Source organism: Eublepharis macularius, chromosome 4 (assembly GCF_028583425.1).
Source record: "Eublepharis macularius isolate TG4126 chromosome 4, MPM_Emac_v1.0, whole genome shotgun sequence".
Classification (NCBI taxonomy): Eukaryota; Metazoa; Chordata; class Lepidosauria; order Squamata; family Eublepharidae; genus Eublepharis; species Eublepharis macularius.
This window is the reverse complement of record NC_072793.1, coordinates 163,537,212-163,565,185: the sequence shown is the minus strand read 5'-3', so window position 1 is coordinate 163,565,185 and position 27,974 is coordinate 163,537,212. Positions and strand designations below refer to the sequence as shown.

Below are 27,974 nucleotides of genomic sequence, written 5' to 3'. Positions count from 1 at the left end.
GATCCAGGGCCTGTGGCACTGCAGGGCCCTTTTCACACTGCCTGTCAGGACTCGCTACGACGTGGAACATCGCGCTACAAACGCGAAAAATCGCATTTTCTCACGCGATGTCGTGCAAATCTCACGCAAGAAAACGCGATTTTCCGCGTTTGTAGTGCAATGTTCCGCGTCATAACGAGTCCCAGTAGGCAGTGTGAAAAGGGCCCAGGTTACCACCGTTAACTTCGGGGACCCTGCCTGGCACACATTTGTGCACAGGCCCACCCATAGCCCCAACCTGGCCCTCTCACAGACATGGGCAATCCAAAGTCATCCTTCCTTTCAGCACCCCCCACCCAACCAGATCCACAGATGCCATCTCAGTCACGGCTGCCCCCCAACACACACCCAACCAGCCATTCTCAATTTTTGTCACTCACCGCAGTGCAGAAGTAGCCACAACCAGGACAGCAGTGGTGTTTCACCATCCTGGCTCGATGTGCCTCACACAAGACCATGAGGGGAACCCGGCTTGAGGGACGCATCGTCTCCCGCTTCAAGATGCTGCTGCTGCAGCCGCTAAGCTACAAGTGCATAGAGAGAGAGAGTCTGTTACCGGCCTACTCCTGTCTGAGGTAATTAACCTGGGTCTGGGCTGAGCCATTCAGATTGCAGGATAGGGGGTGACATAACTGAATGCTCTAAGAGGGAAAAGAATCTCTGCAGAGAGACAACTAGTATTATAGGGTGAAGGACATATTAGACTCTCTTTCCTCTGACACATTTGTTTCTGATGCGGAGGCAATATTTCACAATGAGCTGTGCTGAACTGCGTTAACCTTCACCTGCAGTCTGAATCCATACACTCCAAATTCACCCACAGGCTCTTGAAATGATCTACAACCAGAGCTTGGTAAGCCTCCACAGGGAGGGAGTTCCCTAATAGAGGTGCCACCACCAAAAGAGCCCGTTACTATTAGCCACCAGTCAGTCTTCTCTGACCTTGAAAACCTAGAGCAGAGCTTCAGTTGAGGATTCAAGCGTACAGAGGTGGCTCATCCAGGAAAAGGCCCTGCTTTAAGAGGCCACTGAGCAGCATCTTTAGCATGGGCAGAAGCCCAGTTTAAATGTCTGCAAAGTCCCATGGGTAAAGGCTTTGACCTTGCGTTTAAAACTGAGACCAAAGCAGCAGCAGCAGCGGTGTGGGGGCTGAATATGTTCCCATTCCTGTTGACCATAATAATTACCAATCAAGTTGGTTCCTATCTGCCAAGGGCTGTTCCTTCATTTGCATAGCACCACCCAAAGTTCCACTTGTTTTTTGTTGAGCACTGGGACAAGGGCACTCCAAGTTGCCCATAAAAGAACATGACCATATAAAAACCAGCATCCTCCTCTGCTTTGATAACGTAAGTTAGGTACCACAGTCTCCTAATCAATCCTCTTAAAATCTCCTGCCTTCTTACCTCCCCATCTGCGCTTTCTGTCGCCATGCACTGATTTCCGGCCTGCTGGCTGAGGCGTTCAATGGTTGGGGCTTCCATGCGGCAGGAGCAGAGGGGCAGTTCTTCAAAGCGCTCTGTCTCCAGTGAACTGGTCTCGTTGGACACCCCTGTCAAGGGGGAAAGGAAGGAAAACAAAGTGGGGCCCAGAGACAGCCATTTTCAACTGAAGAACACACATACAAGACTTGGGCCACTCTAAACTGGGACCTACCATCTTAAATCAGTAATTCTTTGGTGACTCACATTATCTCCCTCAATGCTGCACTATATCCTTGTTTCATAAAATAGTTTTCATTAACAATCTTCCAGTTGTGGACAAAATGGTTTTGGAGCCTCAAGACAAAATATCCAGAAGACATTCCACCGCCACCAATGTGGCAGAACTATGGCTTGAATCCACTGAGCATTTTTCCACAGGTGGAAGGGTTTCTGGTCTGACTGCATGACTTTTGTAGCTCTGCCTCTTCCACTGTGTTAGGGAATTTCTATGACCCCCATTCTAAAAGACCTATGTATGCACATTGATTGGAGTTGACCTGTCACACAGAAGGCAAAGGGGTTTTTTTGTCAGCAGATTCCTTCTGACATTGTAGGTAAGTAAGGTTAGAAACCCCTATTGCAAGGACAGTATCTCTCTTGTTTTCACTTTGTACTCAAGAATTTAGCTTGAATAAGATCCCTCTCAGGAAGACACCCAAGATTCCTTTGTGGCACCAGACATGGAGCATGTTTATATTACAGAGAGAGTTTACTATCTTGTCAATCAGGCCTGTTTTGTGCCATGTCTCCTGAAGAATTTGATTCTGAAGAATTGTTTGTATCTAGTTTTGTATAACAATTTTATCTCTTTTCTGTAAACAATTAACTTTGGAAAGTATGTAAGATTCTCTGCTATGGCTGATTTTTATGCATATGTCAGAACATGGCATAGATCAGCCTTGGTTTCCTCCAGGTCAAGAAACTGGTTTCATAAAGATATTCCAACAGGCTAAGATAACAAGATTAATTGATATAGCTACAAATTCAGGCCTGATGGAGAAATCAGAAATAGAAGACAAACTAATGCAAAAACTGTTATGGTTTAGATATTTACAGATTAAAAATATGATGGAACAAATAGACATAAAAACAATAATGAAAACTCCCATGACGGGATTTGAAATGATATTACGCTCCTACACAGCTCAAAAAAAAGGAATGATCTCCATACTCTACACTACATTATTGAGTATTTTGAATAAAAAGCAAATTCTCTGTCAATCCAGCTGGGCCAAAGATTGCAAAGTAGAACAATCACCTGAGATATGGAATAAGATTTGGAATTCAACTATATTTAGATCAAATGTAATCCTAACTAAGCTGCAAACATTTAAAATTATTCACAGGTGGTATCTTACGCCTAAGAGACTATCTTATATATATCCCTCAGCTTCCCCACAATGCTGGAAAAACTGTGGAGAAACGGGTACGTTTGCCCATTGTTGGTGGGGTTGCCCTTTTATAAAAAATTATTGGGAAAAAGTGATTGAATTAATCAATACAATTACAGGATATGAAATCCCTTTGGATCCCAAAATCATTTTTTTAGATCAATGGGATGACTTAAAAATACCTATGATTAGAAAAGAATTGATAGCAACTTTATTAGTAGTAGCAAAAAACGAGATAGCGTTGGTTTGGAAAAAAGATCACGCACCCTCTGTAGATTCGTGGTTTGAAAAACTATGGAATCATTTTATAATGGAAAAAACTCACAATGACCTGTATATAGCCGAACAGTTTCCTACAGAATCCAAGTTCATGGAAAAATGGCTTCCATTCTTTGAACATGTTGAAAAGAATAATATCCAGCCTAAATCAAAAATACTTCAAACAATTACTCTTTCTAGCAGCTTTATATTGTAGCCTATTAGTTTTGTTGTATTACATAGTTCTTAATTGTATGTAATTAACTACCTCCTGTATTACAAAAGTTTTGTACTGGTTACTATTTCAGTTATAGTTATATGTGTATGTTAGTACGTTGTAATAGTTTAATTGCAATAAAAATAATTAAAAAAAAAAAAAGAACATGGCATAGCATCTTGTAAATAAAGCTCATTAATTCTTCATGGATCACTGTTTCGTGTCTTGATTACTTGTGGGTGATGGCTGTTGGGAAATATAATCTGAACCCTTTAAAGAAATTTTTCTTTAACACACTGCAACTCAAAATGCCACCCAAAACACCGCCCCATGGCACCACGACACAAGATAGGCCTACATAAAGGCATTTGTTCCATGAAATACTTCATGACTGCCCCATAATAAAGTAGGTAATTGACATATGATCCACGCCCCTGAGATTTTCTGTCTTCTACTACCTGTTGGTATCTTAACTTTATCTGGGAGAGAGCTTGTTTCTGCCACCACTTCCCAACCACGTTCCCAGAATCCTTAAATCAAGGCAAAGTCATTCACATCTCCCCACAATGGAGGAGTAAATAAGAGTCTTAATTTGCTCAGGTCCAAGTCCAAAGGTTAGCCCAGCTTTGAAATGAGGCTGCTCAAATTCAATCCACTGGATCACATCGGCTGTTCCAGTGACTACAGGAGGGAATGCACTCACCAGCGTTGTTGGGGGAGAGTGCCCCTTCACTGGGCAGCTCCAGACAGCCAAGGGGAACTTCTGTGTACTCGCTCTGAGTGGCTGAAGGGCCACCATTAAGTCCTGGAAAAGAGAAATCCAAATGCAGGGAAAGATCATGATGCTGGCTAGTCACATCCCTTTTCACTTGCTTGCCCTAGTTCTTGTTGGCCATTCATCCCATTTGGAGATCAACCGGGAGAATTTCACGCTCCTGAGGAACTTGACGTCATCTGCCTCCAGGTAATTTATGAATTTATACAGTACTGGGCCCCTAATAATCCTGGGAGGTCTCTCTGTTTACCACCCCACCACACACACCTTGACTGTGAAAACTAGCCCTGCCCTGCTTTCTGTTTAGTGATTCACAAGAGGCCTACCTTCTTATCCCATAACTTACTATTATCCAAAAACTGGCAAGAGGAAAAGATGACTTTCTGACCCAAGCCTTGCACTGCAATGGACCTACATCTGTCATTAAAATATTCTTTTTCTGTCAGAAGAAAAGACCACTGAGAGCCAGTCTGGTGTAGTGGTTAAGAGGGCAGGACCAATCCGGAGAACTGGGTTTGATTCCCCACTCCTCCACTTGAAGCCAGCTGGGTGACCTTGGGTCAGTCACAGCTCTCTCAGAGTTCTCTCAGCCCCACCCACCTCACAGGGTGTTTGTTGTTGTGGAGATAATAATAGGGCAAAAAGACAGGGGGAACGGTCCCAAACTCCAAGGCAAAAGGCACACTAAGGACACGCCAAAAGACCGCTGCTGCAATCCAAAGCTTTATTCACAAGTGCCGAGGGTGAAATCAAGAAGACAGGGGAGAGAGCCCACACTCTCCGGCTGCTCCCGGCGGGAGATTGGCAACGGGTTTGCCTGGCTAAATTGTCCCGTTTCGCAAGGCTCACAGCTTCATCAAAAGCCACAAATAAATTCTACAATGAGCCTTGTGAAACGGGACAATTTAGCCAGGCAAACCCGTTGCCCATCTCCCGCCGGGAGCAGCCGGAGAGTGTGGGCTCTCTCCCCTGTCTTCTTGATTTGACCCTCGGCACTTGTGAATAAAGCTTTGGATGGCAGCAGCGGTCTTTTGGCGTGTCCTTAGTGTGCCTTTTGCTGTGGAGATAATAATAACATACTTTGTAAACTGGTCTGAGTGGGCATTAAGTTGTCCTGAGGGCGGTATATAAATCGAATGTTATCATTATTATTGTTATTGGTTCAGGAGATACTCTGAACAACAATTTAAAGAAAACTAGAAAAGCTGCAGGCTCACTCACTTCCCTTTCTATTCACAATTTCCCTTTCAGAAAGGTACAGTTAGTACTTTAATCAGAAATTTAAGGTTAGTACTCTCCCTCCCAACCAGCATTTGGAACACACGGTTTGAAAGTAAGATTCTGATTCTACTTCAGAAGAAAAGCTCTACGTCTGCCGATTTTAATAGCTTGCCAACTACAGTTAGCATTGAAAAAGAACCAAGAGGCTTGTAACTGATGCTTCAAACCAAGTCAATGATCCCCAATGTGGCACCCACCAATAGACATCTTGGCACCCATTTACCTTTTTGACAAAGTATGCCTTCCCTAAGACAAAGAGTTAATACTGGCTTTCTTCCACCTCACGGGAGGAGATGCATCAGAAGAACCCAGGGGGCATCTCCTTTGTGTCTGCAGAGAGCACCTATTCAGAAACTACTGCTTCCACCTTACAACACTCCCTCCCCCCCAAAAAGTTCTGTGATTTGCTATAGCCCTGAATGACAACCATTTTGTAGTGGCACTGACATCCCATTTTCAAAAGAATGGTTCACAGGCTTAGCAAGACTGGGAACCCCTGGCCTATATCGAGTCTGTACAAGGGCCGTTTCCACACACGTTGAATAATGCACTTTCAATGCACTTTAGTTATCTTTTATAAGTGGATTTTGTGTTTCACACACGAAAACCCAGTTCCAAATGATCACTAAAGAGCATTGAAAGTGCATTATCCAATGTGTGTGGAAGCAGCCACTATGCATAATGTATGAATCCAGCATAATAATCCAAGTCTCAGTGTGTTTTGGGTTAGGCTGCTGTTAATCTGCTCTTCTCCTAACAGAGAGTCAACTGAAAACAAACACGTAGGTAGTCTGGGCCTGCACTGCCTCAGATACACCAAGCTGAATGCCCTCCTCCATCCACATGTTTTGCTGGCCCAGGTGAGAGACACACCTTCATGGCTGTGCAGTCCCAGGCAGGCAGTAAAACCAGGAAGTTTATCAAGCCCTCAATGTGCCACCATTTCACTTGGCAGCTCTCAAGCTGCAGAGGTCAGAAACTGGCACAACTGCCTTAATATATGCAAAGCCCACTTGGAAGCATATTTCACATGGACAGCAGGAAGAAGGCTTACCACTCCAGACCACAAGAAGCAGGAGGGTGCTGGGGAGATCACGTGAGTGAGAGCAACCTGCTGGCTACTCTCCCACTCAGGTGGCCTGCCTGGTGTGGATCAGAACTCAGGCCTTTTTCACTGCAGCTCCTGCACCATGGAATAGGCCCCTTGAAGACGTGAGGGAAGCCCCTTCCTTGGAGATCTTCAGGAGGCTCTACAATGACTGCTTGTTTTGTCAGTATTTTGATGGCATATGAACAGGCATCTTTGTGTGGGGGGAGGGGGGAATTGTGGGGTGTTATTTGGTTTTAATTTTTGATTTGTAAACCGCCTTGAGCCCAAAGGAACGGTGGAGTGTAAATAAATAAATGTTTTCTTTCTATAAAAGCCTGGTGTATATGACAGTTCTAGCTCCACACACATGCACCTCATATCAACAGGCTAGTTTTGTTTGTGAAGATTTTTTTTTCATAGAGAATCATTCAATATTGGCCCATAGGCCTCTAACATTCTTTTAATACCTCTAACATTCTTTTAATACCAGCCATCTTCGTGGCTTTTCCCCTTCCCCGGTAGGACCGTCTATTTGGTTTCACTTCACCCCCTCCCTTTTTGTCCTCGTCAGTCACCTCTGGTGTCCTTGGGGTGTGGCTCTTTCCGCTTGCGTTTACGGGATGGCTTAACCCAGGGGCTGTCATTCCGCCAGCGCTTTCTGGCCTTTCGCTTGGAGCTGGACGCAGCACTCTGGGACAATGAGAACAAGCAGGTTAAGAAAAAGGCAAGTAAAGAGAACAGTTTTTCCTAAGACATTTTATTCCTAGCATGTACAGGAACTAAGTCCTAAAGGGAACACACAATACATTAATAACATTATTTCCTTTCAGAACAGAGCTCGCTCACTCTCTGCAACTGAAAAAGAGAGAGAGACCATTTCCTCAAACAAGCAGGGGTGCAAAAATCCAGGCATCTAATACAAACATAAGGAGAACTTTGCTGAGTTAGACCAAAGGACCCGGGTACCCTGCTTCCAGCATGCGATTAGGACTCCCGTAAGCAGTGAATAAAAGCAATTTTATTTCCCCTGCTGATCGCCCCAAAGAAGGGTTGCACAGGATGTGAACCTGGGACCTACCGCACAAACACATTAACTGGGTTGGCAACTGGGCTCAAAACCATCGTAACTCTTAGTAAAGCACTGAAAGGAAAGGGTGGGAGGGAGGTCTGAATGCAACCATAAGAGTAAGTTCCTTCCTCTTGCTGGAATGCTAAGATCTGTCTTACCCACCAAACCAGAGTTACAATAATATAGATTAAAGCACATTATACTAAGCAATACTAACCAATACAGAGTGATACACTTGTATTCTGGGTGAACTTCTCAACTTTGTATGAACTGTGTGTGTTTTTTCAGAGTATTAGGTAACCAAAACAGGTGTGATTTCATCTTTGACAGCTAATTAAAAATAGTGGACTCTATCTAGATTAATGTTCTTCTATCAGAGAATTAACCAATAGTGATCTACTATCTTAACTTTTTCTTCCGTCTCTTACAGATGTATAGTTTTGTTTTGCAAGTTGGCTAAAACGTCATTTTTTGGCTAAGTAGAAGGTTATGCAATAGAAATTATGAATATTCAATGAAGCATCAAACCAATCATAGTTTGTTTATGCTATTATGTGAAAAGATCTTAGATATTTGCATATAATAACCTATAAAACATGCAAATTCAGATAACAGATTAGAGTTCTGATTGAAAGATAGCTCATGAGAATCTAGGTGAGAATTTATCCCTGCATGGTATGCTATGAGAATCTTAATGCATTTCATAGAAACTTTGATTGTTTTAAACTTAAAGAGTTTATTAGGAAATGTTAGCAAACCTAATTCTTATTGCCTTTCTGTGTTCTGTTTTTGTACGATTTATATTAATAACCATGTCTCTTTTAATTATTTGCTTCATTAAAAAACTAGGGTGTATTTTCAATAAAAGGGATTAAACTCTAGTAGGTGTCTGTGTATCTTGATGAGAAGCAGTAAAGCAATAAAGAACCCTATATATAAATAAATATAGTGATAAGCAAATTGTTCAAAGAAGCAATTCTGTTTGACAGGTCTTGAACTAATTGCTGAAAGCTGTCCAAGAGAAAATATAAATCTTTCCTTTGGAATAGTGGAAGCTTAGTTAAGACACGGGCAGGGGGCTCGTTACACCAGCTCCTAGAAAATCCCACCAACTCTCAATTCATGCAACATTTTTGGCACCCCCAAATCAGGATGTATGCACCAGTTGCACACCAGGTGTGTGCACCAGTTAGTGCAGCTTCACTGCATTTTGAAAACTGGTGTTTGTGGCAGGTTAATAAACATCTGTTAAGCTACGGCCATTGAGCAGCAAGGAATACGAACACACAAAGTGATAGGGATGGAGTAAACAGGTTAGATGATAAACGTATGTATGAGAGAAAAAGATTTTTTTAAAAACTAAAGGACACAATGGGGCTGGAAATCACAGTGGGAGAAAAGAAGCAACAATTGAACTGAAACAAAAAAATAAAGAAACGAAGATAAAGCGGTGAAAAGGGAAAAAAAGAGAAAGCTGCAACTCACCCTGTCAGAGAGGTTACCCGATTCTTCATCATCCTCATCTTCATCATCATCCTCATCTTCATCTTCTTCCTCCTCCTCTTCTTCTTCTTCCTCTTCCTCCTCTTCTTCCTCCTCCTCCTCTTCACTCATGTGCTCCTCTGCAGCATCAGACTGAAATACAAAAAAGGAAGAGCAACGTTAACTGGGGGGGGGGGGGATCTGCTTTCAGCCGAGACATAAAGGAAGAGTGTGCACACTCACAAGGCATTACATGATGGGCTCAGGATCCTCATGGTACATCTCCACTCTGGTAATAACCATATTGGGAGAACCAGCAGTGAGTTTCCAGGGCAAATATCCTTAAAATAAGAGCGGCTGCTTGTGTCTAAAGCCACACAGAACTGATGCAACATTTACAATGCAATTCCACAGGACCGCTGAAAAACCACAGAAGGGTTATCACTGCAGAGTTCAGCTTCCCAGGAATCTCATTTATTTTTCTGAAGCTAATAGTGCTTAAGAACGTAAGATAAGACCTGCTGGAACAGGTAAGTGGTTCAGCTGGTTCCTGTTCCCAGCAGTGGTAAATCGGTTTCCCTGGTGGGCCAAGAGGACACAGAGGCCAAGGATTTCTCCTGATACTGCCACCTAGGACTGTGTTCAGAAGATTGTCACTGCCAAATGTTCCCTTTCATTGCCACGGCTAATAGTCACTGTCGGAGCTTTCCTCTGGGAATCTGTCTAACCCTCTTTTAAAGCCATCTATGCTTGCAGCCGTTACAGTGTCCACTGAGCATGAATTTCTATAGTTTAGTTATTTGTTGAGTAAAGAAGTATTTCCTTTTGTCCACCCTGAATCTAATAAACTCTCACCCAGTGGATGGGCAAGTTAGAAATAATTGGGCAATGCCTGGTGAAATCTGATGACCCAAGTCACAGAGTATGATTTCGAATGTTCAGGCACACTGTCCAGATCTAGTTCCTTGCTTTCACAGTAACAGAAGTAGAATAAACCAAGCAAACCTGGACAAACCGATTGAACACAGGTCTCCATAACCCTAGTCTGACAATCCAACCTAATGGGCAACTACTGAACATGCTGACTGGGGATTATTGGTTTATCTGCCACAGCAACTTCTGATGTTCTTAATTTTCAGTTTTTTATACATAGTTCTATGTGGTTTAGTTTTTGTTAAAAGCATGGGGGGTTGCTGTTGGAAAGGTGAGGTAAAAAAATAAGGAAAACAAAAAAAAGTGAGTTTTAAGGGGTCGATATCATTATTAATTGGGTCGGCCACTCTTCTGTCCCTCAGTCCTACCAAAATGGCTCTTAAGAAGCCTTATTACACATACCTTGCTGTCTGAATCAATGTGCCCATCCACAGAATAGCTGTCATAGTAGAGGCTGAAGTCATCCCCCACTTCTGTCTCCCACTCGTGAGTTCTGTCCTCCTGAGAGGCAGTGGCTGGGGCGGTCATCTCTTCCGTCACTGTGATCTGGAAAGATGCATGAGTGGATTAGATGGAGGGGGTACCCAGTGTATCCACCTGGGTGGTAAGAACCCCTGGAACAGAGGCCTCCTGCTTAACGGGACCGAATTAACTACAACATGGTTGTCATCTCTGGCCTGGAGATTTGATGGTGGTGCTCAAGGAACACAGTTTGGGGATGGAAGTCAGTGGGATGTGATGTTCACCCTCCAAAGCTGCCATCGCCTCCAGGGGAACTGATCTTTGTAGTCTGGAGATCAGTTGTAACTCCAGGAGAACTCCGGGCCTCAGCTGGAGGTTGGTAACTGACCCACAATCGTCTCAACATTCCTCACTTCCACATCACAGACCACCCCTGCTTCAGCTGCACATACACATGTTCTGTCAGCTCACTGGCTTCAGGAACTAGCCTTGGCCCTACAGTTAGGCTCATCTGAAACAGCTGGTTTTGGGGTACCTTTAAAAAACAGCATAAATTCTCAATTGTATAACAATTTTATAACCTAAAGAGATCATTTAGATTTTCTGCCAGATAGATTGGTTCATCCCTGACAGGACTCTTCTGGCAGTCAATCTGTATATGTAGTGGTAGGAACTTCATGTGGAGACAGTCGCACCTATAGTTTCAAATATGGAAACACTTGCCCTATGCTGCCCCACCCCATACAAATCACCAAACCAATCTCCAATGGAAAACCCTCATACTAATCCAGTATGACTATCCACACAGTGGGAGGGTGACACAGGACTATATGCCCTCCACAACCACCATGCCTAGAATGTATAACTGAGGGAGTACTTTCTCACATATGAACCTTCTTCTGCAAGAACAAAAGATGGAGGCTATTACCTGAGGTAAAGTTGGCTACCGTAATGAAAAGAACATCCTGGGTAGTGGCTCCTTTTATAGAATGCCTTCCTGAAGGAGATACACCTGATTGTCTACACTGGCTTTTTTAGGAAGGCCATTAATTCATTTTTATCCTGAAATACTTTAATATCTTAAGAGCACCGAGTGCTGGACCATTCTAGAACAACTGCAGATACTGCCTCTGCTCTATTTTACTAAAACAATGTTTCAACATTACGAGTGGTGGAAAGTGCTATCAAGGCACAGCTGACTAATGGCAATCCCTGCTGGTGTTTTCATGGCAACAGACTAACAGAGGTGGTTTTCCATTGCCTGAGTCTGCCATCCTGGTTTTTTCTTGGAGGTCTCCCATACAACTACTACCCAAGGCCGACCCTGCTTAGCTTCTGAGATCTGATAAGATCGGGCTTGCCTGGGCTATCCAGGTCAGGGCTTCAACATTACTAAACTGCTGCTTTTCATTGTCCTGGCTCACAAAGAAAGAAAGCAAACACAAAAATATGCTAGGTGATCTGCTGTGTACCAAAATATACTTACCTCATCATCTGCCCTCTACAAATCGACAGGAAGGACCAGAATGTGTGGGCAATGCATATGCACACAGAGGGATGTGTACAGAAGTTCCCAATAACACTACACTTTCTACATAGGAGGGTGGGGGTGAATGAGACTCACTTGCACACTCTGTCACATAAGCAGCCCACAGGAGCTGGCTCGGAAGTAAACGCCCTCAGAGAAAAAAAATTTCAAGCATTCATAACATCCTAATTAGAGCCAAAGGGTTAGATGCATCAAATAAAAACGGAAAGTGAGGCTTTTTATTAATTGAAAAGGTGCCACTAATTAATTGGGCAGCAATTTTTTGAAACAGCTTTAATTCCGTTTTTAATAATGGTTTTATTATATTTTTCATTTATAGCCACAATATGAACAACTTCAATTTTAAAAACACGAAACACTTCTAAAAACTGCAGGCAACAAGCACAGTCTTAGACGCATTTTTACATAGATGTTTATTGAATTTACATTATTGTGTTGCTAAAAGTTATGTCAACGGATTTTCTTGGCTTATGATAGATTTGGCATATTTGTTCAACAAAAAAATAAATTGGCTGATGTTGCTTCCTGTTACACATCTCCAAGTGATATCACAGTGTCGACTGACACCATTCAGATAAATCCCAACCTCTTCAGTCTCCCCGACAGATTGGGCCAGTACTTATCCTCACATTTCCCTCCTATTTCAGGTTTTTGAGACATTTCATTATTTGCGGAAGCGCACAAAAGGAGTCACTCCCAACTACAACCTGAAAGAAGTCTAGTCATTTTTTACTACCACAGCATTCATTCACTTCACTGACCACTTCATGTGTATGAGAAGCCTAAGGTCAAGTTCATATATGTAAGAGAATGGGTGGCCAGCATGGTGAGGTGATGGAATTGGCTACCCTACTTCAGACTGTAGGGGGAAGATCCCAGTTTTGGATTTTTCTTACCACTAAAAATTCCACACGAGTTCAAAAGTTCTACCCCTCTGTTTATTATGCCTTTAAAAAAATTGAGGGAAGTATTTTTTTAAACATCAAGAAGCATTCCAATACATGACCCCAAAACATAAATTAACAGTTTATAGTTGTGTAACTCATTCTTCCATCTCATTCTGCTGTGTACCAGTCATCATAATCATAATCAAACTCAGTCTGGATTTTTAAAAGAATTTTTTAAAATTAAAGACAGAAAGAGGTGTACCTCGGTAGTGGCTCTAGGACTTGATCGCTGGAGAGACAAAGGCATTCTCTTGTGCATTGCATCGGTCATGTAGTCATACTTCCGGCGCTTGGCAGGTTCCTCTATGAAACAGAGAAAAATGTCAGAAATATGAAAACATTTCCACAGGGTTCTTACAATATCCCCTCAGTCTTTACAGAACAATCCCCCTCCTATCCCAGCCCAAACATCTCCACAGTTCAGCCAACACCCTTTGATTCCAAGGTCTACCTGGCTCCTCGATGCTCCTCAGGTCATCTGAGACTCGAAAATGCAGCATTTCAGAAACTCTCTTCTCAGGGACCTTGAGGGATAGAAAAAGAAGGACAGTTACATCCTTGTTATCTTCCGTGGTTGTGGCCCCCTTGCAGAAGACTGACTGATTTGTCATCAAGAAAAAAAAAATTGTATCTTTAAATCAAAAATCAAACTAAATGATGCAGGAAAAAGACAACATACTAATGGCTTGACATGACAATTAAAGCATACTGCCTGCAAATAAACAGATATGACTGTGGTCAAGCTGACTACAGGCCATCTGCTCTATAAAATTTTACATCTGCTTAGGACAGCAACTGTATTCAGTTCTCTGTAATCATAAAACACCATCAAGCAAGATCACCTAATCAAAAGATTAAGTACCTGGAACTTTATAGAAATACAGGCTAACAGTTACTGTCAGACTAGTTTCTCTAAGAGAGAGAAAAAATGTCTACACTGATTGGTTTATAAAGTCTACACTGATTGGTTTATAAAGTCTAAGTATTCAGAACGTGGCCAACGATAAACACAATTTATGGCCTGTTGCATTCTATTTATAAAACTTGACATAAGAAGTCACAAATGTTTGCCTCTAGACCACTCTTTGATTAAGAAAAGCAGACTTTAGCCTTTGATGACGGTCATGAATTCAAGTTTTGTTAAGGTGAATGTATATTCTGAACTGGATATCTGTATTACATTCCAGCCAGGTCATTTTTAAGGGATACAATATATGAATGTTTGAAAGACAAAAATCCATTTTTATGTGCGTTTAAAGAAAAGCAATAGCATCATTCAACAGCAAAAAAAATATGTTTAATGCAAAATCTTGTAATTCCTTGGGAAACTTAAAATTTGGACTTTCCCCTTTTAAAAAATTAATATTTTGGTTGCAAAAGAAAACGTGGGCTATTTCTACACATAGCTTATGAATACCAGAGGGGTAGTATAGCTGGGGACTGAACTTCCCTCACGACACCTCCCCCTACCTACAGCTCCTATGCCCCCCAAGTCACTGTCCTTGTTCCTCTTGTAATGCAGGCTGATATACGTATATAGGTAAAAAGGTAAAGGTAGTCAGTCCCCTGTGCAAGAACCAAGTCATTACTGACCCATGGAGGGATGTCGCATCACGACGTTTTCTTGGCAGACTTTTTACGGGGTGATTTGCCATTGCCTTCCCCAGTCATCTATACTTTACCCACAGGAAACTGGGTACTCATTTTACCGACCTGGGAAGGCTGGAGTCAACCTTGAGCTGGCTACCTGAACCCGGCTTCCACCAGGATCGAACTCAGGTCGTGAGCAGAGCTTGGGCTGCACTACTGCAGCTTACCACTCTGCACCACTCTGCTCTGATGTAACACCAAATCATGGTTTGGCATCACATGAACACTCACAACTCAGCAACAAAGGATAATCCAGTTGTCTGAAACAGGCACCACCACCAAACACCTCAGAAAACCTCACACGATCCTAAACACAGTATTTTTCCACTGGGAGTGTTTCAGACATCAGCAGGCCTACCTGCCCAGTGTTGGGCTTAGACATGGTTTTCCGTGCCCGGTGAACCTTGGGTTTGGCCTCCTCGGCTGCTGGGGCTGGAGTCTGAGCTGGAGCAGACGGTGGAGCTGGTGATGGAGTTTCTGCTGAGGGAGTTACGGCATCCCCGGGCAACCGTGACCCAGGCATACTCAACAGGCGCATAGCCAAACTCTGGATGGATGTTGGGGACTTGCTGGTTCCAGTGAGGGACATCTTTGCTCGGCTGGGCCCGCCCGCTTTGCTGGGGGATGATGGGAAAGTTTTGGCCGCATGGCCTAAAAAGAAGGAAAAGATGGGAAAAGTCATCAGAGCCCTCAAATACACCTGCACGGCTCAATACTTCCCAGTGTGTCAGTTAACTATATAGGTGGGTAGCCAGAGTGGTGTAGAAGTGTCATATCTGGACTGAGCAGACTCAGGTTCAAATCTCTTTTCAACCATGAAGCTCACTGAGGTACAAATGGTTTGTCACAAAGGATTGGATCTGACAAGCTTTTTCACTGGTGAAAAAGGGGAAGAAGTCCCCTTTGACTGCTGAAAAGGCTGTGCTGGGTACCGTAGGGCCTGCATGGACAAAAGCCATGCATAACAAGGGCTCTAAGGAGGAGGAGAATTGGGACGAAAGGTAGGATAAAAATGTAATAAGAGAACTAGTGTGTGATATGGGATGCAAAATACTAAATGCCCATTTATTTAGTCAATAGAGAGTGAAGGCTCCTACTGGACTCTACGTTGCATGGTCTGCTACAGCTGTAGATTCTGTGACTGAATGCTCCACCACCAAGCTATCTGAATGCTCTCCTTCAGGTGACAACCACCACTGGAAAAGTGAGGCGGGTGTGCTTCCTTCCTTGTTTGGCTCTTCCGCTCCAACTCCAAGGAAGGAAGGAAGGTTCTATCTGACAGTGAGTTAAAAAGTGGACAAAACTGAAAGCACGTTGGAAGGAGGCTCTTGGCAAGCAGTTGTAACAGCTGTTAGAACTGCTACAGGAACCTGGAGGCTTGCCATCACATACAGCACTCTCATCCAGCTCTTGTGTCATGCATGCACATGCACATGCCCAAATTCCAGTCTGAAGCCCCCTCACCCTAGCAATCTCACCTGGCAGACCCTTATTCCCTGGAGTGGGGCTGGTGTTTGAACCAGCCGAGACAACCCCTGTCTCAGGGGACATCCCACCCGCTTCTTTACCACTCCTGGTCATCTGTGTTTGCACTCCATCATCACAATTTTTGCTAGAAGCCAGCAGGCTCTCTCCTGTTCCTCCCAAACTGCTTTTGGGCTTCCGGGGAGACAATGATCCTGCGGAGGGCTCAGAACCATCTCTGGAAGATCTAAGACCTGAATAAAGACAGATTCATACATGGTATACTGAAGGATTGCAGATTTTAAGCTTCAGGAAGAGGGCAAAGGGAAACAGAATTTGTCTCATTTCCAACCCCAGATTTCCAGGAACGTCTACCTGTGTCATCTGCTCCCACTTCCGCCAATGATGTTGTCCCTACTGCTCCCCGAAGCGGCTCACCCTGAGAGATAAAAGTAAACACATTCCGTTTTTATTGTCAAGCGGTGTTTATGTTTCCATCTATGGATTAATCTGGTTGATAAAGCAAGTTGTGACTCACTTAAACTCATGTTGAAATAAACGTTGCTGGGCTTTAGGATGCCCCAGGCCTTTTGTTTTATTTTGCTGAGACAGACTAACAGAGCTACCCCTTAGCAAATTACTTCACGCTACCATCTTGCCCACAAATGTATATATGACACAAAAGTGGTGGGTAGTAACATGTTGGACTAGGATTGAGAGGCCCATATTCAAATTCATGAAACTTTCCAGGTGACCTTGGGCCAGTCATACTCTCTCTGCTTTACTTATTTCACAAGGCTGTTGTGAGGGTACAAATGGAAAACTGAAGAGCCATGGACACTGCTCTGATCTCCTCAGGGGATGGATGAAATAAAAATGAAATAAATGCTCCCTGCAATCAGGACAATGATAGGAATATCATAAAGTTTCCAAGAACAGTTTTCCTTCATATATCTATTTGACAAAGTGGATTGAGATTCATATAAACTTGCATTAAAATAAGAAGTGAACTGAGGGACTGAGCTGTGACTCACAAAAGCTCACAACCTATCACAAATTTTGTTAGTCTTATAAGTGCTGCTGGACTCTTGCTACTGCTACAGACAGACTAACACGGCGGCTACCCATCTTGATCTATTAAAATAAATGTCAGTTTTTAAGGTGCCACTGGACTCTTGTTTGGGGAAAAAAGTAAACCTACCCTCTTCTGTTGTGAGAAATGTTTCTCCCTTTGTATCTCCACATGCGGCTAGAGACTTGCTGTTTTAAAAATTAGTCACAAGCACCTCCAAAATTATGCGGCTGAAAACCTTGGTCATCTTTTTCTAAAAAACAACAGGTATTACCTCAGAACAACAATCCGGAGTTAACTACCTACAAGGGCTGATCCATATGTGTATGTCTCTCACTCAGGCAGCAATCCTAAAAATACTTTCTTGGGAGTAAGCCTAACTGAATAAAATGGGAGTTAATTCTGAGTAGACCTGTTTAGGCTTGCTCCCTCAGTAATCCAGTTTTCAAAGTAAGCCTCCAAAAGTTATTAGTTCACAAACAAGCAATTTTTTTTTACTATAACCTGTCCAAACAGGCCCCATTTTAATTACTAATAGAACACTGATGCCCTTGAAGAATCAACAACACACTTCTAATTGACAAAACACTTCCTAAGCCAGCAGATGTTATTCATTACAGGGTGGTAGTCAAACGGCGATCAGATGCTTAACCATGACTTGCACGTGTGAATTGTCAACAGGGATAGGACACCACAGATGTCTGTCTTCTCATACCAGCCTAAACACAAAGCTTTTCAATGGAGTTCACAAATTCAACTATCAGTCCCCCTTTGAAAAGCTCCTAAACAAGCATGCATGTGTAAACCAGGTCTGAACCATGCAACCCAATTCTATGCACATTTCCTCAGAAATATAGCCGCTTAGAATTATAGTGTTAGTTAATTAAAGAAACGGAAGCCCTAAACAAACTCTACAACTGCCTTTCAGAAGAGGTCTGTTTCCTTATATTTTTAGGGGGCAAATGAGAAAGATCTTCTTTGATTTATCTTAATTGTAGTCTGCCTTTTTCACAAAGCAGATTACACAGTGTAAGGCCATGTGAGGACAGTCAACAATACAGTTAAGATATGAATGGCAAAAATGTGAAAAGAAGCATACAATTCAAATACAGGAATACAGAGATGAAACACTGGTGAAACAAAATATAAGGAATCTGACATGACCTATTAATTTGACATGACCTATTAAACAATGTGGAAACGACCCAGTACGATTATATTTACATCCACAGACAGCATCCAGTAGTAGTCTAGATCCTTACCCCTTTACTGAAGCATCTCTCCTAACGATTTCCTTACAGCATAGCCCTTTTGCCTAAGTAAAAAAGCCCTCCCGAATAATTCAGGGTTGCATAGTTTGCAGAAAGCCAGAAGAGTGAGAGCTTTCCTGACCTCTTCAGGCAAGCCATTCCATAAGGTCAGGCCAGGACAGAGAATACTTTAGGTTAAACAGCATTCTAATAATGGCAGCCATCTTCCTGCACACTCCTGAATAGAAATTATTTCACTTAGAAAATGTATTTGCCACCTCTCCACCTGCTTAAGGCAGCTCACAAAGTAAAAATAAGGCAATCAAACCATAAAAACAACAATGTGAATTACAAATAATTAAAAAAGCCACAAGACAACATTCAGCAACCCGCAATAACGTTCATAAAACAACTCTCAGGTTAGAAGCAGACCATTAAAACAACTTTTAAAAGGCAGAACCCCTTAGTTAAAAAGGCAAGGTAAAACAAAATGTTTTAGCTTGGCACTTAAGAGTATAGTAGGCAATACGCAAGTCTCAAAATGGCAAGCGTTCCGCAGGTGAGGTAGCACCACAGCAAAAACCTCATTAGCAGGTACCACTCACTTCACATCTTTCTGGAGGGGCTCAGAAAACAGACCTCAGCTAGCAGATTGGTCAGGCAACCCTTCAAAGTGACCAAGGATTGACATCCCAGCACCATAATTTCCATCCCACCTGAGACACGTCTCTAGAATTCTGCACCCCCATTTCAAATCATTACACAACTCAAGAAAGACAAGATTTAATCAATCCTCTCCACCGAGGGTGTGGCTTATTGCCAGCTGAGTAAACCCCACCTACTTTTACATAAATTCAGGAAAAAGAAGCTTCCTTCCTTTTTAGCAGAAAAGGGGCATAAGCTTCCTCAAGAGTACTAATTTGTTTACATTAACACATATTCTATTTTCTTCTGCCAATGGGCTCCTATTCAGGTATGGTCGAGATACAGACTTGCTTAGCTTCAACAGTTTTTTTACACTTCTGCTCTATCACACTGTGTATATAACTGAACTCTACAACTCCCTTTCAGAAGACGCATGGTTTCTTAAATTTTTAGAAGGCAAATGGGAAAGATCTTCCTTTAAAAAACAACATACTACTTCTAAGGTTATATAATAACCTTGGGATTTCTGCAGAGGCCCAAGCTGGTAAAAGTTGTAATGTTATAACATAATTTGGATGGATATCTCTGTCTTCTGTGTGATTGGTGGCTTTGAGTCCCTAATCAGGCCAAAGAAACCACAGGCTCTGTAAACAATCTCGGGGCATTTTATGTTTGAACTCCAGATGTGTAATCTGGCCTTAAAAACAGTGTGTGCGGGCAATATGGACAAGTGTGACTAACTCCTCTATCTCCAAATCAAAAAAATTCCTTCTTTTCTCTCTCCTCCCCTCACTTGGGGGTAGAGTTGCCAGGTCCCTCCGGGAGCGTTCCCACCGGGAGGGGGAGACATGGCACTTACTGGGATGCATGCACACGCTCCCAGTGCTAACACAATGGTGTCACTTTCGAGAAGTTACATCATTGCATCAGCAGCAGACGTGCTCCTGTGCTTCGCGCAGGGCCAGTTCAGTCCATCGGGGGCAAAAATTGGCCCCTGCAAAGCATGGGAGCATACTCGCCACCGGGTATAATAAATGTTCCTTCATAACAACATTTGATTCATATACTGCCCTTCAGGATGACTTAACACCCACTCAGAGTGGTTTACAAAGTATGTTATTGTTATCCCCACAACAACAAACACCCCTTGAGGTGAGTGGGGATGAGAGAGCCACTAGAAGCTGTGACTGACTCAAGGTCAATCAACTGGCTTCGAGTGGAGAAGTGGGGAATCAAACCCAGTTCTCCAGATTAGAGTCCCACGCTTTTAACCGCTACACCAAACTTGAGGAAGTGACATCATCGCGCCCACTAGGAGCACACCTGCTGCGCGCTTGCCCAGGAGGTCCCTTGCCTTCTGGGCCTGTTCTCTACGCCTTCCCCCCTCCACTGGCCAGGTAAGTGGTGGCAGGGGAACGGAGGCTGGGAGCAGAGGATCGCCCTCCCCCACCAAGGGAATGGGATCCTACTTGGGGGGAGGACAGGCACAGTCCTGTCTCCCCCCTCCATATCGGCAGGACTGCCTCTCTCTCCATGCTTTGTCACAACAGCTTTGCTCATCTGAACAAGGCCTTCTGCAGAAACCACCCTGCAAATGGGAAAAAAATCAACAGCTGCCCACACAAGAGCATTCTCTGTGGTTGCCCCACCTTATAAAATGGCCTGCCAGAAAAGGTCAGGAAAGCTCCCTCTCTTTTGGCTTTTCACAACCTATACAAAACTGAATTATTCACAAGGGTTTTTTACTCAGTTACTAAGGCTGTGCTGTAAGAAATGGCTCGGAGAGACGCTCTGGAAAAAGGATATACAATGGAGTACTTTCCGTCAGTGTAGATATACTCCTACTGGGAATTTCTGCATTGTTTAATATTTCATGTCAAATTTTGTAAGTTTTGTTTCAGCGATATTTCATCTCTATATTTGGATTTATGCTTGCTTTCTCACTTCTGCAATCCATACCCTAAAGGTAAAGTAGGTAAAGGCAGTTCCCTGTGCAAGCACTGAGTCATTACTGATCCATGGGGGGACGTCGCATTGCGACGTTTTCTCGGCGGACTTTTTACGGGGTGGTTTTCCATTGCCTTCCCTACTGTGGCCACTGATCATATTAACTTACACTGTAAAATCTGCCTTGAGTCTCAGTGAGAAAGGAGGACTATAGATAACGTAAATAAATAAAAAATAAATCAACTGGCACTTAGGAAGGCCCATTTCCAGTTGATCAACCTGAGCAAGAGGAAAAGTTAAAATTTTCCTCCTTTTACCACAGGCGCATGGCTCTGACCCAGACTGGAGGGCCCTGAAGCTGCTTACGGCAAAAGGACACACGCCTGGCATTGCAGCATCATAGGTCTAGCTCTTAATTGCTAGCTGTCTCTCTGTGAGCATCTCTACCTCCTTTAGACTTAGCCAAGGGGCTGAGTGATGAACAGCCCAATCCTATGCAGTCAATGATACTTAGTGGCTCAGGAGCCACATGTGGCTCTTTTGACCACTGTTCTCCAACGCAGCACTTCCCCTATTTTTCAGGAAAGTGGGCAAGGCTACTGCCCAGTGAAGAGAATTAGAGTAGGATTAGACAAGTTCATAGAGGTCAGGGCTATTGTTTTTAGATGGGTAGCTGTGTTGGTCTGCAGTAGAACAGCAAGATTTGAGTCCAGTGGCACCTTAGAGACCAACAAGCTTTTCAGTGTTAGCTTTTAAGAGTCAGAGCTCCCTTCTTCAGACACAGAGTTCATATCCTGAAAACCTCGTGGGTCTCTAAGGGGTCACTAGTCTCAAATCCTGCCGTTCTAATGCAGACCAACAAAGCTATCCATTTAAAACTATCCTCATGGAATGCACCACATTCAGCCACATCAAGTGGAAACCTATCAACCTCACAAAGAAACCTGTACAGGTACAAACTGATATTATCTTTCTCACCAAACGCAGAAGACTGGATAATATACCTGGTGTCTGAAGAAGGGAGCTCTGACTCTTGGAAGCTTACACTCTGAAAATCTTATTGGTTTCTACATGCCACTGGACTGCAAGTGACGAAAGGGAACGTCCACATTCAGGGGCAGAAAACCTCCGAGTCCCAATGCCAGGAGGCAACTTCAGAGGAAGGCCTTGGCCTCTGTGTCCCATTGTTGGCCCTCCATAGTAACTGGCTGACCACTGCATGAGACAGGATGCTGAACGAGATGGACCCTGGCCTGGTCTGATCCAGCAGGGCTCTTCCTCTGTTCTATGTTCTTATGAGTCCTATGGTTGGCAAGAGGCTCCTACGTAACAGAGAGAGGGGTTCTCCCGTCTCTTAAAACACAAGAGTTCAGTTTGAAGGGAATTCTTCCCACAGGGAACCATTTATCTTTCCACATCCAGCCAATAAAGAGTTCTGGAAAACATGAAAGCTTGCATCCAGCTTTGTTTCATCAGTCTGACGCGCAAGCCCATTCCCCTAGTCCCGACACTCATGGGCTGGCTAAGGTTTGACAGTAGGGAGAGGCAAAAGCCGACATGCTCAGAGGTACTCTAGTCATTAAAAAGGTTATCGGTTTAATATTTATATTGGATTGTGTGTGTGTTTGGTAGCATAGTGCACAGGGCCTACAATAGTTGTGTGGGCTTTTGGTTGATATACAGGGTACCTAACCCTCTGGAAATGAATGAAAACACGCAAAATAAATGAAGAAGTGTCTCCTGACCTCCTTTTGGAAGTGGCTGGATTAATTTTCAATAAAGAGATATTTGTTTTACATTTTACTTCATTACACCCCACCTTTCTAAAGATATTTGGATGATGACTGTACAGTAGTCATTCTTCCAAATAAAACTGAAATGTACCTACTGTCTTGATTTCAATTATCAAAACATGTACACCCAGCCTTTTCCACCTGATCCAGGCCTCCAGGTAACTTGCAGCCAAAGCCGCAGACAGCAGAGAGAATCTTAGAAAAAGCAATGAAATGCCAACCAAAAAGGTTTTATACTTCTCCCTAAAAGAGAAAAGAATGGGTGCTTGATTACCAATTCTTAGGGAAGGCCCTCCAAGGTCTGAGCGACACCAAAGAAAAGCTCCTGATTCTGGTAACCACCCATCTCACCTCTGAAGGGTAGAGGGGCTCAACAGATCTCAAAGCATGAGCAGATTAAAAGGGGAGTCAGCGAATCCTTCCTAGACCTCCTATACTGTTTGGGCCATCAAAAGTTGGAGCCTGCCTTTTAAATTAAGATTGGAACAGAGAGCCCATGAAGACCTCTTAAGCACAAGCAAGATGTGATCAAATATGCAAGTCCTTGTTAAAAACTTGGCTATTTGTCACTTTTGCTGTGTCTGAAATGGCTAGATGAAATCCCTCAGCTAGCTCTTCTATTTTTTTTTAAAGCCTGGATGGGAAAATGAGGTTTATTGTTAGGAAATGATAGAAAGACAAGATGAAGTGAGTGTGAAATACTTAAATGGGAACTGCCAGATCTAAGCATCACAACTTAAGGTATCGGCAAGTATATATGGGGCTCAGCAATAAGGAACTCTAAAGAGGTACAGGGCATTATTTTCCTCTCCCAGAAATCATTCTTTCCTTCTTCGCCATGCTTATACACTCGTTAAAAGCTTTCAGATTCACGACGACGACCCTCCCCTCTCTTGAACTGCAGAAACTGGCTACCTAGAGCTAGCGCAACCTGTGAGCAGCGGGAACCCTAACCCCCTCCCCCCCAGTCACTTCCAACTGCAAACCACGATCCCTCCTTCCCGCCTCCTGGGATCGGGTTCGTCCCTAGACTTGGCTCTTCATCCCCGCCCCCTGCGCCCATGCTCCCATCAATACAACCAAATCTCTTCTTTGCATTTCCAGGTCTTCTTGCAAGAAGCCCCTCCCAGTTTCCAACGGGGAGTCAAAGGAGGACAATGAGTGAGGACGACTGGTGGAAATGGAAAGAGAAAAATGCAACCTGCCGCGATTTCTTTTCTCTCTCTCTTTCTGCAATGCCCCCCACCCCCTCCCCGGCCGTCGCCCACCCGCGCCCCGAACCTGCGTGGCTCCCGCTCCGGCAGCCTCCATGGCCTCGCGCCGCCAGCAGCAGCACAGCCGGCCCCGCACTGACGTCACCGCCACGGGGCGAGTAAAGGGGCGGGAGAGCAAACCTGTTAAAGGAACAGCCGCGGCCGTTCAGTTCATTCAAGGCAGACCGAGCGCGCGACGGAGAAAGGCGCGAGCGGGCTGCAAGGCGGCCCTTGCACCGGCTTTAGCGCGACCTCCGAGGCCCGGCTTCAGCTCTCATCAGCGCGGAGAGGAAGCGCCTCTCTCTGAGAACGGGCAGAGCCTTTCCATTTATTGTCCTGGAAGACGGGCAGTGCCTCTGAGAATGTGCTGAGGGGCTTCATTCTTTGGTTGCTTATGAAAAACCTATTCCCAACACCTAGATATATGTTCGTGGCGCTGTACAGGTTACTATAAGTGCAAAAAAGGAGAATTTCGGTTTTTTCCTCATTGAATTTTGTTAATCTTTAAGGCGCCACTGGGTTCCTGTTTTATTTTGCTGCTACAGAATAACACAGCTACCCATTGGAAAGTATTACATTAAATTCGTTAGGCTTTATCTCAGAAAGAGTTCATCTCTGTTTGGCTTTATGCTTATCAAATTTTCTGCTACCGTATCATTGTATCTCTTCACTGAATGTTCTGTTGTTTATTATTGTACGTTGCTCACTGAATGTCCTAGCTGTTGATTAGATTATTATTAACAATAATAATAAAAATAATTATTAAAATATAAATTATTTTAATTATTAAAATAGTTAATTTGTTTAGACTGTGAGGCCCGAGATTTTCTGCTCTGAACCTATTTAATGTATAAGCACAGCAGGTTATAAAACTACCTAGTATTTACGCAGTGGTTTGAGTACCTTAAAAAAAATTCACATCCATTATGTCTTGTCATTCTTACAATAAACCTGAAAGGAATAATATTCTCATATTGTAGGGAGGAGGTCTGAGGCCAGCTCAGGAAGTCCTGGCAAAGGAGAGCTTTGAACCTGGATATTCCTGAGCTATAGCTGCACTAGATAAGGACTACTACACCAGCTCTGATTTAGACACAGACTGGGGAAGAGATACCAGGAGGAGCTGTCCTAGTCCCCCCACTCCCTTTGCCTTCACAGTGGTTTAAAAGTAAAGGTGGATTAGACCCCAATTTGCAGGACATCTTAAAATGGCAACGCAACCACGAAATGGGCCGTTTTCAAGAGAAGGGATCAGCATTGTGTCTACACAAGGGCCTTTCTGTGCTGCTCGGGCATTACCTTCAGGCAATCAGCAGCCAGCAGAATAAAACCAAATACAGTGCGGTACTTCTTGCAAAGCTCAACTAAGGACCATCTCATGGGCAAGATCTTTGTGGGAGGATCCCATTAAGTAAAGGTTCCAGGTTACCCAAGTTGTTGATGAAGAGTTCTAGAGAACTTAAAATCTAGTCTTTATAAGAGGTATTGCACAGCCTTTGGATTTTTCTCTTCCCTGCTTCACTGGAAAGCCAGTGCGATGTGGTGGTCAGACTGTTGAACCAAGATCTATGAGGTTTGAATCCTTACTCTGCCATGAAAACTTGCTGGGTGGCCTTCGGTCGGTCACACACACTCAGCCTAACTTACCTCGCAGGGTTGTTGTGAGGATAAAATAGATGGGAGAACGTTGCAAGTCACTTTGAGTTCCCATTGGGGACAAAAGTAGGGTATATATAAATAAATAAATCCGTTCAACAAAGATCCTGCTTTTCCACAGAACTGGCCCCTTTTCTCCCTTTCCTCTTTGTTGTTTAACAACCGTTTACAGTTGTCAGCTTCAGACTGACCATAACGAGCCCTTGGGTTTATTTTATAATAGTAATTCTTAACATTTGTCTATTGCTGTCAGTATTCAAAGTGCTTCACAAACAGCTTTACTGCAGCTCTATATGGTAGGCCAATGGTATTAGCCATGCACAGCAGATGGAGGGCTGAGACTGGGAGTGACTTGCCTAAAGCCACCAAATTTGCACCCACACAGCCAGGAGTCTATGTTCTACATTCATTTCTGCAGCAAATTCAGTTATACCCACTGGCAACAGTTTCCACACAGGAGTTTGGGGCTTGGTTTCTTCCATCAGCCTCTATTCCACCCTCAGCAAGCCACCAGAGGCCTCTTTAAAAATCTGTAATTGCTATATCACCAATATAGCAATTAACAATCCTTTTTTTAAACCTTCCAAAAGCCCTCTGGAGGCACAGGAAAGAAAATGGTGGCTGTGAGGACCTGATAACAGGAAAATGGTACTAATATGGGTGGGGCCTTCAAAAACACATACCTTCCCATCCAGACAATATATGCACACATGCTTGAACCACATTGTTTCAGAAAAGATCATAGTAAACTAGATTTGAGAAAGAACATACTGAGGACTGGGGAAGCCTGGAGATTGAACGCTGAATGGATTCTGCCCTAAACAGCACTCCAGCCTCGAGGCAAAGGTGGAAGAAAACTTCAGTGAGGAAGCAGCCTTGGTTCAGTTATTGGTAGAGGCAAGACTTGAACCAGGGGAGCCAACTGACCCAGAAATTGCAGCAGGTCCAGAGCGCTGTTGCTCATGTCCTGATGGGTATGCCGTACAGGGCACATGTGGCTTCAGTTCTGCAGCAGCTACACGGGCTCCCCATGGAGTTCCAGATCAAGTTGGTTTTAACCTATAAAGCCCTAAATGGACTGGGACCAGGATACCTGAGGGACTGCTTCTCCCCGTCTGTACCCTGGAGAGCGCTTAGATCAGGAAAACACCTACTGGTGGTCCCAGGCCCCAGGGAGCCTCGACTGACCTCGACCAGGGCCAGGGCGTTTTCGGTCCTGGCCCCAACCTGGTGGAACTCTCTGTCAGAGGACACTCGGGCTCGCCAGGCCCTTGTGTCCTTTCAGTGGACCTGCAAGACACAGATGTTCTGCTGGGCATATGGTTGAGGCCAGCATTCAGATTTACTGAATTAGCCTCCCTGCAGGTCTCCTATCAATATACAACCATCTGCCCCCACGTATGAGTAGTGATTCGGAACTTAGTGTTTCAAGACATGATTATGACCATGCATGTAGAGAAGCATTGCAATGAAGGGGTCATATTCAACGCCTCACAGTGTCACTGAGTTACCCTGGGCCATCACTCTCAGCCTGTCCCACCTCACAGGCTGCTGTTGTGATAAAGTAGGACAGGGAGGAGACATAGTACATTTCCTTGAGCTCTTTGGAGAAAGGGTGGGATAAAAACAGGATAAACCGATGTCTTTATCAAAGGATGTAAGTTAAATTCACAGCAGTCGATCAAGGGAAACTGCAGGCTCAAAGCAGTCTACCCCAAGTGCTAGGAGCTAAATCTTTATAAGCTGCCACTGGTACATCATACTGCACTTGATGGATCTCAAATCTAGATAAACCCTTTTGCAAGGCACCAGAAAGAAGAGTTTCGGTTAACAGATACATTCAAGGTCTATCAGCCAATATTAACCATGTTAGCAATTCACCAGTTAACTTCCAGATAAAAGTAAGTATTGCTTTGAGCACCAAGGGAAGGAGGCTCTTGCCTTCCTGTCTAGGTGCCCGGGTACATCTCATTGGCCACAGCTTGAAACAAAATCCTGGCCTAGATAAACTATTTCCTGCTCCATCAAGGAAGAACAATTCTTAAGAGTCTTTCCCCAATTCCCTTCTGTGTATTGTTTCGCATCCACTCCTCCACCCCAGCCCCCAATTTTATGAGCATCTGCTTTGCATGCAGAAGGTCCCAAGTTCAATCCTCAGCACCTCCAATAGTAGGCGATGTAAAAGAGTGCTGCCTAAGACCCTGCAGAGCCACTGCCAATGAGAAAAGACAATACTCACCGTGAAAGACCAATAGTCTGATTCAGGG

At 43.8% G+C, this 27,974-nt stretch overlaps 1 protein-coding gene across 2 annotated transcripts in view; it reads right to left on the bottom strand.

Moving 5' to 3' along the window:
• EHMT2 (euchromatic histone lysine methyltransferase 2) overlaps nt 1-24,141 on the bottom strand; it is a 45,010-nt gene extending 20,869 nt beyond the window's left edge. The window contains exons 1-12 of one of the 2 annotated variants that reach the window (XM_054977077.1): nt 24,080-24,141; nt 16,467-16,530; nt 16,106-16,345; nt 14,986-15,278; nt 13,429-13,501; nt 13,180-13,280; nt 10,422-10,565; nt 9,090-9,239; nt 7,111-7,225; nt 4,093-4,194; nt 1,446-1,591; nt 420-563 (exon numbers count right to left, since the gene is read on the bottom strand). In XM_054977077.1, coding sequence (XP_054833052.1) covers nt 420-563; nt 1,446-1,591; nt 4,093-4,194; nt 7,111-7,225; nt 9,090-9,239; nt 10,422-10,565; nt 13,180-13,280; nt 13,429-13,501; nt 14,986-15,278; nt 16,106-16,345; nt 16,467-16,530; nt 24,080-24,109 — 1,602 coding nt within the window. In that variant the 5' untranslated portion in view covers nt 24,110-24,141. Of the gene's footprint in view, nt 1-419; nt 564-1,445; nt 1,592-4,092; nt 4,195-7,110; nt 7,226-9,089; nt 9,240-10,421; nt 10,566-13,179; nt 13,281-13,428; nt 13,502-14,985; nt 15,279-16,105; nt 16,346-16,466; nt 16,531-17,292; nt 17,341-24,079 lie in introns of those variants that run through there. The other variant, XM_054977078.1, reaches the window with a different exon arrangement.
• Nucleotides 24,142-27,974: the final 3,833 nt, after the last annotated feature.